The sequence below is a fragment of the Tachypleus tridentatus genome, chromosome 5, assembly GCF_004210375.1.
Source record: "Tachypleus tridentatus isolate NWPU-2018 chromosome 5, ASM421037v1, whole genome shotgun sequence".
Taxonomy (NCBI): domain Eukaryota; kingdom Metazoa; phylum Arthropoda; class Merostomata; order Xiphosura; family Limulidae; genus Tachypleus; species Tachypleus tridentatus.
The window spans coordinates 38,926,433-38,942,308 of NC_134829.1; the positions used below are offsets into that span (position 1 = coordinate 38,926,433).

At 33.8% G+C, this 15,876-nt stretch overlaps 1 protein-coding gene across 2 annotated transcripts in view; it reads left to right on the forward strand.

Moving 5' to 3' along the window:
- LOC143250970 (protein O-mannosyl-transferase Tmtc3-like) overlaps positions 1 to 15,876 on the forward strand; it is a 121,091-nt gene that overhangs the window by 72,159 nt on the left and 33,056 nt on the right. For both annotated transcript variants that reach the window (XM_076502225.1, XM_076502227.1), the window contains 5 exons: positions 776 to 888; positions 7,270 to 7,418; positions 10,303 to 10,555; positions 10,931 to 11,079; positions 12,994 to 13,077. In XM_076502225.1, coding sequence (XP_076358340.1) covers positions 776 to 888; positions 7,270 to 7,418; positions 10,303 to 10,555; positions 10,931 to 11,079; positions 12,994 to 13,077 — 748 coding nt within the window. The remainder of the gene's footprint in view (positions 1 to 775; positions 889 to 7,269; positions 7,419 to 10,302; positions 10,556 to 10,930; positions 11,080 to 12,993; positions 13,078 to 15,876) is intronic.

The window sequence follows — 15,876 nt, forward strand, 5'->3', positions numbered from 1 at the left end:
CTATCTACATGTGTCATAATTTAATACACTCGTTAACACAAACTCTACGATCATTCTGATATGGTAAGGTTAGTAATAAATGTTAGTCTCGTACAACGACATTTACCACAAAAACCACATGTTTATATTGGATTTGTATAATGTATGTCTCCGTTGCTGCTTAATATGCACACTGTGTGCTGGCCTTATCCAAAGTTTATCTTATATGTCACTGCTGTGATAAACCTTGTGTCAGTTTTATGTGTATAATATTTACTTCATGCATAATTGAACAGGCAGTGTTTTCCTAAGTTTGAAATATTTAATCAAAAAGGCCTTAAATCATATATATTTATATATATATATGAACATAATTATAAAAATTCACAGTGTCAACTTTTAATCTACTTTGTGAATGGAAAGGCCAAACTGCTAATCGCTCTAATTATGTAAGTGGTCTACTTTTACCTTTACTGTTGGACTATGGTAATCATAATAACATTTACGTTCGCCTTTAGTTATTGGAATTTACATAATTGTATTATTTTTCAGTGCACAAAAATTGGTTCAGCATTTTTGTTCACCAAAATGTTCTTTGAATGCTCGTGTTTTGTTCACATGTCATTGTTTTAATTGTTTTCTTAATCTGAAGAAGAAATATTTATTTTTCATATTTTGACACTTAAAAAAACTTTAAATTAATACATTGTTTTCTTAGTTTAGATTTTTGCTATTCATGACACACACACACATATATATATATATATATATATTGTTTATGTGTTTTTGTTTTCAGTGTGGCGTTGTTGTGCAGGAACAGTGACACTTGCAGTGTGTGGAACACTTTGTAAAGAACAGTGTTTGACCGTTTTGGTGGTGTGTAGTATCTACGAGTTTCTCTCCACGAAGGTAAAAAACAAAAGAAAGAAACACCAAAATAGTTTTTAAGCCTGTAGATTTGATGTTTCATACCCTCTTGCTCCGTAACAACAATGTGTTTGCAATAACACATTGAAAGGTGAAACATGAGGGAATAAATACAGGGTGTTCAAAAGTCATTGTGCAGTTTTGTAATCATATTTTATTCAGTCTATTTCAAGCCAGCAACTGATAGCGGTGTTTAGAAACAAAATAAAAAGGATCCAGGCCTGTATTGATGCCAACAGGGGTCACTTTCAACATTGTTTATAATTGTCATTCGTATTTACCTCCTGCATTCTGTATTGAAACATGTCTGTTAATAAATATACAAGTGACTGACTTCCGAACACCCTGTATAATAAGTACGATTGTACTCACAATATGAATGGGGCGGTTATACAATGCATGCAGTACAAATTATTTATTCATATACACCTTTGAAAAACAAAGTAATAAATCTTAAAATGTATCTGAGGGACACCCCTTAGGTGATAAACAAACCGCATACGAAATTATAAGTCATAGAACCTCTTGAGAAAACCAGCAAAACAGATTCAAAAAAAAAAAAGACAAAACCACAAATTTAATCTCACTCACTGACTGACTGACACTGTGGAACACTTCTAACTGTGTAACGGACAGACTTACCATAGTTGTAAGTTCACCAAGTACAAGTAGAATAGCACAGAGATCACGAGCTGCTGTTAGCATTATGTAGTGAATTAAACTGATAAACTTATCTATCAGTCTCCAGCGCATGCTCACAACCACAAAGCATTGCACACTTTACAGTTTGTAACGTCACATGTACAGCACATATGCACACTCATAACGTGTACACACATTATAAGTGAAGAGAATGAACACCATACACCTACATCATTATTTGTACACACTACAGTATTAAGGTGCACCCTTACTAATGATATACAAACAGGATAGCTAAACAAACGAATGAATTATGTGTAATATTATATCACTTTGTATAGGGAAAGTGCATGAATAAGTGGGGGAAAAAAACCTTAAATAATTTAAAGTGTGGGAACTGGTCCACCAAAAAGTGATAAAGTAAGAGAAAAATGGACAAGGTGTAATAAATCTTTCTCTGTACTACCTCGTAAGGATGTTGTGTCCCCAATATCCGGTTCATACGACTTCATTTTTCCATTTTTATGACACTATATAACTTATGGGTACATACAAAAGTGTGTATATGGTTCTTCTGCTATGGTATAAAAGATAACGAATCCGTGACGTCTTTAGACAGAATCCTCTTAGGATTTTTTTTTTTTTATCTTCGTATCTTAATCCGCCTACACAGATAATGTACGATATCCTGTTGCCTTCACATGAAACTTCATAAAAAAAACAAAGTGTAATGAGACAAAAAGTACGAGTTATGGATACACATGGATAAATGATTCTTTTTATGTCGTATAAACACACTTTATGAACATGTTTTGCCTACATTAATTCGATTTACAGAAACTCCTAGTAATGAGGTAATAAGCATAACAAAGTTTTCTAAGTTTAGTCCACCTAGCTTATTGTATACAGGGTAGACAAAACAAACGAAATAGGCATGGACAGACTGTTGGGAACTCCCCCTTGTGACGTTTTACAGTATGAATTTTATTAGATCACACTCATTCCTACCTTGTTTCCTCACATTTTGGTTCACTCATCCCAAAACTTTTAGATTTTTTAAAAATATTTCTTACACTTCTATGCATACTTATATTAATCTGTTAATTTGATAACAGCTACTTTTAGGTTAAGAAAAATATTCCCAACTAATTTGTTTGGATGTATTTTAGTTATAGTATAAAACTATTAACATATTTGTATCATACATAACGTTCTTATAGCATCAGAATTTACAGTATTAATTACAGATATATAATTTTTGATACCGAAATGCTAGTAAAACCAGTTGAATCTCCTTGAAACGAAATAATATAGCTTCAGCACATTCTTCTGGTAGTATTGAGAGTAGAGTGTGACAGATGAAGCTAATCTCCTCATGAGAAGTCTGAAATCGTAACGAATTCCTACTGTCCTTGACTAGAATGGGTCTCTCACCGAGAATTCCACAAGTATTACTCAAACTTTGGTAGATATATCCTCGCCTTCATACCAGATAATGATAAAGCTTTATCTATTCTCAGCCAAGTTATTTTCGTACTGCTTTCCATGGTTACTCTTCTTTCAAAGAGTGTAATCTGAAAGAATCGTGTGCATTTTTCTTCTGATCGCAGACTTGTATTGATGTTTTTGTTTCAAGAAACTACGATAGCTGCGTTGGCAATGAACTGTTGTCTTAGAGGATTTTTTTTGCTTTAAAGCTGCTGACAAATGCTGGTCATAAAAGCCTCTGTCTTCTCCCTTGTGTGTTAATCCAAAGACGGGTTGTTTTTCTTTAGAAGTCGCTTTTTCTTTTACATGAGTCCAAATAATCTCTATATAAGTATTTATTGCGTGATACTATGAACAATATTCCTTACGAGACAAAGATACGTGGAATAATACGAACAATATTTGCCAGGAGTTAATAATTCGTGGAATAACATGAATAATAGTGTTAAAGAAGCAATAATATGTGGAATAATACAGCCAACAGCCCTCAGAGACAATACTAGTTTTCCATATCATACATTCGGATTTTTACTTCGTTCTTAATCGGTTTGTCTTGGCCTCTTGCACACAATCAAATGTGCATCTTCTCTGTCAAATGCAACATATTTCTTTGGTTATTTCGAAAAGTTACATGTGCTCGATTAAGTTTAAAATGACATCAAATAACTTGACGTTTCAACCGTGAATGCAGCTCAATTACCTTCAAAATAGTAACTCTCATGAATTCGTTAATAAAATGGTTTTATTAGTGCTTCTATAATTCATATTTAAGATTGTTTATTCTATTTTTTGTTTATTTGTTGTATTTCGTGCAAAGCTACTTGAGAGCTATCTGCGCTAGCCGTTCTTAATTTTGCAGTGTAAGTATAGAGGGAAGATAACTACTTATCACCAGAGGCCAGACAAGGCCAAGCGTGTTAAGGCATTCGACTCGTAATCTGAGGGTCGCAGGTTCGAATCACGGTCGCACCAAACATGCTCGCCCTCCCAGCCGTGGGGTGTTATAACGTTACGGTTAATCCCACTATTCGTTGATAAAAAGAGTAGTCCAAGAGTTGGCGGTGGGTGGTGATGACTAGCTGCCTTCCCTCTAGTCTTACACTGCTAAATTAGAGACGGCTAGCGCAGATTGACCTCGAGTAGCTTTGCGCGAAATTCCAAAAAACAAACAAACAAACGTATCACCACCCACCGTCAACTCTAAGGCTACTCTTTTACCAACGAATAGTGGGATTGACCGTCACATAAAAACGTCCCCATAGATGAAAGTATGATCATGTTTAGTGTAATGGGTATTCGAACCCGCGACCCTAAGAACACCCTAATCAGATGAAAATGCTGGGCTCGATTACCTGAATGAGCTACAATAAACAGAAACATAATAAATTTCACTTAACTTTACAAAACTTTAATAAAAACATTACACAACTTACAGAACTTTACAGAAACTCAGGTTAGAGCTATTAAAATAACTTTAGATAAATTCAGAAAATGAACCACAAATGTAATATATATCAAAGTAGTCTACGGAAACTATGGTAAGAGGTACAAAAACGTAAAACGTTTCATTTAAATTTACAGAATCTGTTAAAAGCTGTAACAAATGTAATACACTTTACAAAAGAATACAGAAATTAGTACAAAATATGCAAAATCTGCATAATATATTTTACGAACTTTACATTAAAAGTGTATTTACACTTGTTAACAACATTACATTCAAAATGTGTTTACACTTGTTAACACCATTACATTCAAAATATGTTTACACTGGTTAACAACATTACATTCAAAATGTGTTTACACTTGTTAACACCATTACATTCAAAATGTGTTTACACTGGTTAACAATATCACATTCAAAATGTGTTTACACTTGTTAACACCATTACATTCAAAATGTGTTTACACTGGTTAACAACATTACATTCAAAATGTGTTTACACTTGTTAACACCATTACATTCAAAATGTGTTTACACTTGTTAACAACATTACATTCAAAATGTGTTTACACTTGTTAACACCATTACATTCAAAATGTGTTTATACTGGTTAACAATATCACATTCATAGTGTGTTAAAAGTAGCTAACAACATCACTTTTACCATGTGTTTACACTGGTTAAGAATATCACATTCATAGCGTGTTTACATTGGTTAACAACGTCGCATTCACACTGCGTTTAACCTTGTTAACAACATCACATTCAAAGTGTGCTTGCACTTGTCAAAATACCACATTCGTAGTATGCTTACACTGGTTAATAACATGACATTCATAGTGTGTTTACACTAGTTACCAACATCAAAATCATAGTGTGTTTACAATAGTTAACAACATCACATTTATTGTGTGTTTATAATGGTTAACAATATCGCATTCATAGTGTGCTTACGCTAGTTACCAACATCACATTCAAAGAAAGTGTACAATAGTTACAACATCACCTTCATAGAGTGTTTACACCGATTAACAATATAGCATTCGATGTGTGTCTACAGTGGTTAACAACATCACAATTATTGTGTGCTTACACAGGTTAAAAAAGCAAACTGGTTAAAAGCACCACATTCGTTGTCTGTTGGTATTGGTTAACAGCATCACATTCATAGTGTGTTTACATTGGTTAACAAAATTACATTCATTGGGTGTTTACACTAGTTAAGAACATGACATTCCTAGTATGTTTACACTGGTGAACAACAAAACATTCAGAGTGTATTTATACTAGTTAACAATATCACAGTTATAGAGTGCTTACACAGGTTAAAAAGCACATTCATAGTGTGTTCACACTGATTAACAGCTCTACATTCGTAGTATGTTTGTATTAGTTTATTACATCACATTTATAGTGCATTTATTTTGGTTAACTACATTACATTCATAGTGTGTTTGCTCTAGTTAATAACATCACGCTCAAAGTGTATTTACAATGGTAAAGAACATCGCTTTCATAATGTATTCACACGAGTTTGCAAAATAATGTTCAAAGTGTATTTAACTCGTTAACAACAATATATTCAATATTTGTTTGCACTAGTTAACAATTTCACATTCGTAACGTGTTTATACTGGTTAACAATATCACATTTATAGTGTGTTTACACTGAATAGCAACATTACAATGATTTATGTTTACACTGGTTAACAACCTCAGATTCATATTGTGTTTACACTGGTTAACAAAATCACATTCATAGTGTGTTTACACTGGTTAACAATATCACATTCATAGTGTGTTTACACTGGTTAACAATATCAAATTCATATAGTGTTCGTACTGATTAAGAACATCACATTTGTAGTGTATTTACATTGGTTAACTACATTGCATTTGTAGTGTGTTTACGCTGGTTAACATCACATTCACAGAGTGTTTTTACTAGTTAACGATATAACACTCAGTGTGTTTACACTGATTAACTATATCACCTTAATAGTGTGTATATATTGGTTAACAACATCACATTCATAGTGTGTTTATACTGGTTAACAAAAGCACATTCATCGTGTGTTCACACTGGTTAACAGTACCATATTTGTAGTGTGTTTACACTGATTAACAACATCACATTCATAGTGTATTTACACTGTTTAACAAAAATCACATTCTAAGTGTGTTTACCCCAGTTATCATCACATTCATAGAGTATTTACCCTGGTTATTAATATCACATTCATGGTGTGTTTACACTGTTTAACTACATGGAATTCATAGTGTGTTCACACTGGCTAACAACATCAGATTAATATTGCGTTTACACTGGTTAACAAAATGGCATTCATAGTTTGTTTACACTGGTTAACAACATCACGTTCATAGAGTGTTTACACTGGTTAATCTCATTGCATTCATAGCGTGTTTATCTTGTTTGCAACATTATATTCCTAGTGTGTTCACATTGGTTAACAACATCACTTTCACAGTGTGTTAACATTGGTTAATATGTATAATTTAACTACATCTACCTATTGTTTTTCTATCCATAATTATCTCTTCTGTAAAGACTTCTGGCTCCAACCTTTTGTCGATAGAAAGAAAGCTCAAGCAATGGATGTATGTTTCCGAATGTGTTATTTCTATTATAAAGGTTAGTAGTGCGCTGTATATTTCTCTGTCTTTTGCTTTACCCAGTGTTGTTTCTTTGAAGCAACTAGTTCTCTACTTTTTTAAAAGTATTTTTTATGTCAATGTATATTTCTTAAGGAATTCTGATTTGATCTCAGGTGTGGAAGGTGATTTTGCTGGGCGGAGGAATGGCGTTGCCATGGGTACGAAAATCCCTAGTCAGAGTTGGATGTTTAGGGCTGGCAGCTCTTATAGTGGTTATATTACGTTTCAAGCTGATGGGATCGCATTTGCCACAGTTCAACAGGTGAGGGAGCATATACATAGCTACGAGGTTAGAACACTTTCAAAGAATTTTTGTAAGTTCGTATATATACATGTGTATCAGTTTGTTATTTCTGAAATTACGACATTTTTGTATTACTGAGTCCCTCAAGTCCTATTTATTCACTTTTAAACCCTTAGTTTTACCCTAACGCGGCAACCTTTGGGTTAATTGTTAATGTTGGTATTGTTATCATATTTTTACTGATGTGTTAGACAAGCCTGTATATAAATTTTGTCACATTTCTTCTGTAATTAGTTTTGTTTAGGTAATAATAAACTAAAGCACATCAGTGTTTTAATACTCACAAATATTGTCACTAAAGATACAATAATAATTATGCGTAATTGTTGTTTTCTATAATTTTATCTTCGTTTTCCTGTAGTGTTGTACAAGACTGTACATTTGGTTATTTGCTGAAACAACGTTTTGATTAATTAAAGACAATATTATAGATGAATTGTGTGTAGCTCAAGGCTAACTTATTCAGTTCTTCCATTTTCTATTGAATATTGATTGGATAAACAGGCTGGTTGTAGAAAACTCTGAAATTTCTAGACGAAGCAGAGAAAGACTTTTTACGACTAGTAGATCACTTGTCAATAATAGCGCTCTTTGACTAGATATTTCTAAATTGGAATTCGTCTTTTTTACTAACAAAATAAACCAGTTTTTCTAACTGGTTACTAAATGTTCTTTACTATCAATATCAATTATTTCTTCTAGAATTAATTTTTTTTTTATCCTGGTAGCATGAAACTATTATTTAACATTTTGTTTCCTTAAATATGTTGATATTAGTATTATGTTACCTATATTTCAAGTTAATTATTAAAAACAGTTGCATATCAGTTACAAATATGCATATTATTGTTATTTTAAAACAATAATAATTATTTAATTATTTCTAATCAAGCTTTTTTTCTCTGAAAGTTGAAATGTATTGCATTTCTCGTAATTTAATTACTAATTGAAATTCAACTTCCAGTGTTCCGCTAAGTCTTGTATAATGAGTTATAAACGAAAATGACTGCTGTTCTTGTTTTCGTAAAAATATGAATAAACTAGAGTAAAAGAAAATATTCAAGAACTAAGTGCCCGGTATGGCCAGATGGTTAAGGTACTCGACTCGTAATCCAATGGTCCCCAGTTAGAATCCCCGTCACATCAAACATGCTCACCTTTTCAGCGGTGGGGGTATTATAATGTGACGGCAGTCCAACTATTCGTTGGTAAAATAGTAGCCCAAGAGTTGGCGGTGGGTGGTGGTAACTAATTGTCTTCCCTCTAGTCTTACACTGCTAAATTAAGAAGGGTTAGCGTAGATAGCCCTCGTGTAGCTTTGTGCAAAATTCATAAGCAAACAAACAGGAACTAAATATTACACGTACTCCTCCCTAACAACTCAGCATTCTTTGATGACGTACTGAGATGTCACTTCCGATAACATACTGAGGAGTCGTTTCTAGCAAAACTCTAAGTTATCATTTTTGATAAGATACCAATCTGTGACTTTTAATAACATACTAAGCTGTCATTTTTGATAACATACTGAAATGTCACCTCTGATAACATACACAGATTTCACTTATGATAACTAATCTGTCCTTTGTTTCTGATAATGTGGTACTCTTTGGTAAGACTGATTCCACTCGGAACGAAAATATGGGTCTGTTAATAAGGTTCTACTGCGGAGTTTTGTGGCAACTGTATTCGTGGTGAAGAAAAACTGAACATAAACATGTTCGAACACACTTTCTTCTCCTAGCTTCGGTATGATGGCTTGGACAAAAATTTACACAATTTATCACCCATAAACGTTTGTAATTTGCTTACTTATTTTCAAATATTAATTATGTTTATATAATTATTTCTTAAAACCTGTGATTATGTTATGAGTTGTTACAAAATACTATATGTTACTCCTGGCAGGGACAGGCATGGTCTAGTAATTACATAGCAGATTATAAACTCGACGATCCATGATTCACATCTCGTGTCCAAAAAAAATCAAACTAGGAACATTGAGGCCATAATGACGGACAAGTCCAGTGTTTGGTTATGTAAGAGCAGCTCAGGAGTCATGGGCATTGTTGACTAGATATCTTCCTTTTGGTTTATCAGTTTAAAATAACGGATGGCTAATACAGATAATCCTTGTGTAGGCTTGAATATTCGAAAGAAACAAACTGATAAAATTTCTGATAAAATTATGTGTGGTCTCCTCTAACAGTCGTTTCTATTGTTAGCAAAGTGGGTCGTTTCTTCTGATAGTATGCTGAACTGTTTCTTTTGTTAAGCATACCAAATGGTGTTTCTTCTGTTAGTATGTTGAATTGTTCCTTTTGTTAAGCATACCAAATGGTGTTTCTTCTGTTAGTATGTTGAATTGTTTCTTTTGTTAAGCATACCAAATGGTGTTTCTTCTGTTAGTATGTTGAATTGTTCCTTTTGTTAAGCATGCTGAATGGTATTCCACCTATTAGCATACTTGGTAGGATTAGTTCTGTTAGTAATCTGAGTAGATACAAGGCTGTATGAAGAGCGTTTGTTCCAAATGTATGTTTTTAAATTAAGTTGTAAAGGCGATCATTTAACACACTACAAAACGATACAATTCAATATGATTATACTTTTATAAGTGATCATAAATATATATAATCAAAGCAATCATGAAATATAACTTTAGGGGTAATGGTTTAAATTCATTTATCATATTTGTAACCATCATTAGAGCTGATTCTACTGTAAGTATGGGCTGTAGCAACTGATCTTTAATTTATTGTTAATTGTGTCTCTGTGCACAGATTTTAACTTCTTTATCCTATATATTAAAAAAAAATAAAAAATGTTGTTTCCATTATAGGTTTGACAATCCAGCTTCTGTTACTCGTTTTCCTACACGACACCTCACATTCAGTTATTTGTGGTCGGTAAATGCCTGGCTTCTACTTTTTCCTTGTGATCTTTGTTGTGATTGGACCATGGGTACTATTTCCTTATTGACGTCATTTAGGGACCTGAGGAATATTTCTACTTTATGTTTTTGTGTCATCGTAATTATTTTATTGTGGTTTTCTTGGTTTACAGAACAAAATCAGAGAGTCACTGTTATAATGGTAAGTTTAGCTGTATAAATAAGTTAAAGAGTCAAACATGCGTAATTAGAAAATGTCTTTTTTAAACAAAAATTTAACGACGAAGTAAAATGTCCGGAACAAAAGAACGTACTGGTTTCAGAAAATCCTTTACTGATACTGAAGCTGTATGCAAAAGCTAAACGTTGATTAGATTAGTTGCTATAATTATAATGCTCTCTGATAGACATTTCACTTAAACGTTATTGCTAAGTATGAGTAGCGTTTTATTGTTTTTTTAAGAGTCACTCTCTGCATAAAATACTTCATTTCAATCGATTTTAATTTTAAGGAGATTCATTGCCGTCGAAGATTATTTGCCGTGCTATGAACGAAAAAATCTAAACTTTCCCCTAGGCTCTGTCTATGGCTGTAGTCCCTTTTCTGCCAGCTTCCAATCTTTTGTACCATGTTGGATTCGTTGTTGCCGAGCGCGTGCTCTACCTTCCGAGTATGGGTTTCTGTCTGCTCATTGCCATTGGTTGGAGTCATTTATGGCAAGATAAGTAAGGATACACTTCTGTTTTTTTTTTATTATAAATCCGAAAAGATAATATTTATTTATTTTATTCATATATTATTTATGCACACAACAAATAAAGTTGCATTACATCATCAGGAGAGCCGCGTTACCAGTTTCTCCATTGATATACAGTTTTCTCATCAAAGGGCTATTACGCTGGTTTCTCTCAAGGGTATCTATATTCGTTTGATCGCCTAGACAGTATTCTTTAGTGATTAACGTGGCGTACTGCATGCTTAATTTTTGCTTTTAAGAAGGGGCGCATGCAGTTTACACTTGTCGACAACAGGCTTCGATGTATCTGTTGCGACCTCAGTGTAGGTCTAGAATATCAAATAGACCATTATAGCTTAGTCTAAAAGTAACACTTAGTCCTGTAAATAACCAATTAAGCCTAGTTTTAAATATAGTACCGGCTCCACAAAATTAAGAAAAATAACAATTACGAAACTAGAAATAACCAGTTAAGGCTTGTTTCAAAATATAGTATCAACTTCACCAAGATATGTTTCTGTGTAAACAGCCATTAAAATTAAATCGTATAAATCTAGAATTAACCTGTTTACTATTCATTGGAAGCTATTATACTGAGGACATCAAGTTATCAGATTCAGAAATATTACCCAAAGCAATTGTTATAACTTATTTCCTGCAAGTCTGTTCAAGAACATTTATAACTGTAGAAGAAGCCTACGTAATAATTGTTCTCAGTGAAATTCACATATATGCTAGGTTACGTTTCGGCTCAATAAAAAGTAGTTGGGCGAAAAGTACCTCAGGTAAGACCTAGTTTTATTTAAAGTACAAAATACCCTTGATGTTAACCCTAGTTATTAAAATATCTCAAAAATAACACAGTAGATAAGTTAGTTTTTAAGCAGAGGCAAATGTAATCTAGACAGTTATAAACCTGTTCCAATAATATTCGAATTGCTGAGCACACGCAGAACAAGAAGAGCCACAAACGGAGCTAAATTAATATCACTGAATGAAGTATTGGTTCATTTTGTTGTGAAGTGTATTGTAAAACGTCGGCAGAATATTGTACTAATTGCTTTTAAGGAAAATATTAATAAGTATGGGAAGTAACTCCTAAAGAATTCGATATATTTCTGTTCTTTTATTTTCTTTTATGCAAACTTTCGATTGCTCCTTATAGTCTTTTTTGAGGCTCAAATGTCTGACGTGTCTTTTGCCCGTATAGCCTCAAAACACAGTACACAGTTATACTTACACACAAAAAAATATGTCCTATTAACTACGCCTTAACATAACTAACTTGGAAGAGCGAAAGCTTTAAACTGGTGGTGACAAGAAACAAGCATTGTTATATTTTATGTAATACAACCGTGATGTTTTTATATCGGCGCTACTAAATGTTGTTACTTATACTCAATGCATTGGAGTGTTCCTAAAGCTTAATAACTAAAAAAGCGCTTACTGTTAATACTACATTTAAGAAAAGAAGGCTTAGATCATATGGTACGAAAATAGAATAATACTCTACAATGTTCCGTTCTAACGCTGTTTTCTTGTCTAAGTACGTTATAAAAGGTAAAATCACAAGGGAAGAAGTTAGATTATATAATGTTCGCCAGTGGTTTTGAATAACGTTCATCTATAGGAAATCGTTAAGAAAAAAATATATAAAAAAAAGAAATGTTAAATCTTTTTGTAAGTTTATCCAAACACATACGCATTCTGAATAGAAGGCGCAAGAGATAAAAAAAAACACACCATTTGTGTGTAACGCTGTAATGGCGGAAGTGCATTAGAACAGTAGAATAGAAGAGAAACAAAAGAATCATACAAGTAGGACCTCCATTGTAAACAATCCCATACTTAACGATTACTAGGAATAAGTCATGAAATTGATCTGGGTTCCCACATGTTGCAGGCGACTGAGAGGTCTAGCTACCGTTGGTCTCGTTATCCTGGTGTCTGTTCACGCAATGAAGACGGCTTTAAGGAACAAAGAGTGGTAAGTTACGTCCGATGTTTGAAATACCACAACCAATATAACACGTCCACTTATTTGTTTTAGCTAACGACACACACGTGCAACCAAAGAAAATGTATTTTCTCTCTCTCTCTAAAATTCCTTTTTCATGGAACTGAAGTTTCCTAGGACTAAAGTTTCCGCACTCTCCATAAATGTATTAACTTTAAATCTACACTAAATTTAAAATTACTTTATAGACTATTGGATTATTTCTTTATCATGTTAGTTTTTCTTATATAGTGACTAACACATGCTTTAATTATTCGGTTTACGCTTTATAATGGAAGACAAATGTTTACTTGTTTTGTGTTCCTTACGTTTTTGTTGTATGTTACATTTTGTCGTTCGGTATACTTCCCTTCAGAAAGTTCTACATAATTTAAACATGCACGTGCACACATGAAGTTTAAATCTTTGGACTGCTGGGTCTTTTAAATGTTAAGAAATGGTCGTGTTATTTCTATATAAAAATAATATATAATCCTAAACGTGTTTTTGTAACAAGTTATTGCTAACACTTTTATTACTTTCTTCGATATATATGTCCCTTCCCATCGCTATACGTAAAGACAGTGTTACACTTGATATATATGTCCCTTCCCATCGCTATAAGTAAAGACAGTGGTACACTTGATATATGTGTCCCTTCCCGTCGCTATAAGTAAAGACAGTGGTACACTTGATATATATGTCCCTTCCCATCGCTATAAGTAAAGACAGTGGTACACTTGATATATATGTCTCTTCCCATCGCTATAAGTAAAGACAGTGGTACACTTGATATATATGTCTCTTCCCATCGCTATAAGTAAAGACAGTGGTACACTTGATATATATGTCCCTTCCCATCGCTATAAGTAAAGACAGTGTTACACTTGATATATATGTCCCTTCCCATCGCTATAAGTAAAGACAGTGGTACACTTGATATATATGTCCCTTCCCATCGCTATAAGTAAAGACAGTGTTACACTTGATATATATGTCCCTTCCCATCGTTATAAGTAAAGACAGTGTTACACTTGATATATGTGTCCCTTCCCATCGCTATAAGTAAAGACAGTGGTACACTTGATATATATGTCCCTTCCCGTCGCTATAAGTAAAGACAGTGGTACACTTGATATATATGTCCCTTCCCGTCGCTATAAGTAAAGACAGTGGTACACTTGATATATGTGTCCCTTCCCATCCCTATAAGTAAAGACAGTGTTACACTTGATATATATGTCCCTTCCCATCGCTATAAGTAAAGACAGTGTTACACTTTTGTTTCGTTTTTATTCTTTCTCAGTTTTGAAGTTGTGACATATATAAATCTCTACAATATCATAGTTCATTTGAAAAGAACGATTCAGGACATCACAATTTTCATATGACTAAATTTACCTGAGATATTAACTGTTATCGGAACCCATGTTTCTCTCAGAACTTCCAAATTACACATTTATATTAACTTACGATTAATCAGTAAAATATTTGTTTGTTTGTTTGTTTTAATTTCGCACAAAGCTGCTCGAGAGCTATCTGCGCTGGCTGCCCCGAATTGAGCAGTGTAAGACTAGAGGGAAGGCAGCTGGTCATCACCACCCACCGCCAACTCTTGGGCTACTCTTTTACCAACGAATAGTGGGATTGACCATCACTATATAACACCCCCACGGCTGATAGGGCGAGCATGTTTGGTGCCACCGAGATTCAAATCCGCAACCCTCGGATTACGAGTCGAACGCCTTAACCCACCTCGCCATGCCGGGCCTCGGTAAAATATTTATACTACGTTCAAGATTATATAATACCCGTGATATTTTAAAGTTAAATCGTAATAGAGCATAGCATTGATCGTTATTTTGTATAAATATTTATATATATTTGCCCTATGGTGGCTCTGTGGCTAGTTAATAGGCATCTAACACTGAAAATCGGACTTCGACGCCTACGGTGGACCAAGCACGAAAATTCAATTATGTAGCTTTGTGCCTTACAACGAAAAAGCAAGTATATATATATATATATATATAATAGAGTAAGATATTAAGTAAACATGCGAATTTTATTTAAGTGTACATTGTTATTCAGCAACACAAGAAATGGAAATTTCTTCCTTCGAACAAGTAAAACACGTATTAAGTGTATTCATAAAGGAAGAGAAGATACCACAAGTCCATAAATTTATTATTTGACTACAATAAACGACAATAAAAAATCAATACAAGTCAGTTAATGTCAACGGAATAAACGCTGTTACTTTGTTTGATTTTTGATAAGCGCGTAGTTACACAAATGTTTTATTTGTGGTGCGCTCACAGCGGGTAATATAATCCAATTTTTAACATTATAAATTTTCAGACTTTCTGCTGGGCTACCGGTTGAAGGCAAACTTAATTGTAAATGAAGAAGTGATTATTTGTTTGTTTTTAAATTTCGTGCAGAACTACTTGAGGGCTATCTGTGCTAGCCGTTCCTGATTTAGCAGTGTAAGACTAGAGGGAAGGCAGCTAGTCATCACCACCCACCGTCAACTCTTGGGCAACTCTTTTACCAAAGAATAGTGGGATTGACCGAACATTATAGCACTCCTATGGCTGAAAAGGCAAGCGTGTTTGGTGTGACGGGAGACTAGAGACAAGGCAGCTAGTTATCATCACCCACCGTCAACTGTTGGGCTACTATTTTACCAACAAACAGTGGGATTGACCGTCACAATATAACGCCCCCACAGCTGAAAGGGCGAGCGTGTTTGGTGTGGCGTGGATTGAAACCCTCGACCTTCGGATT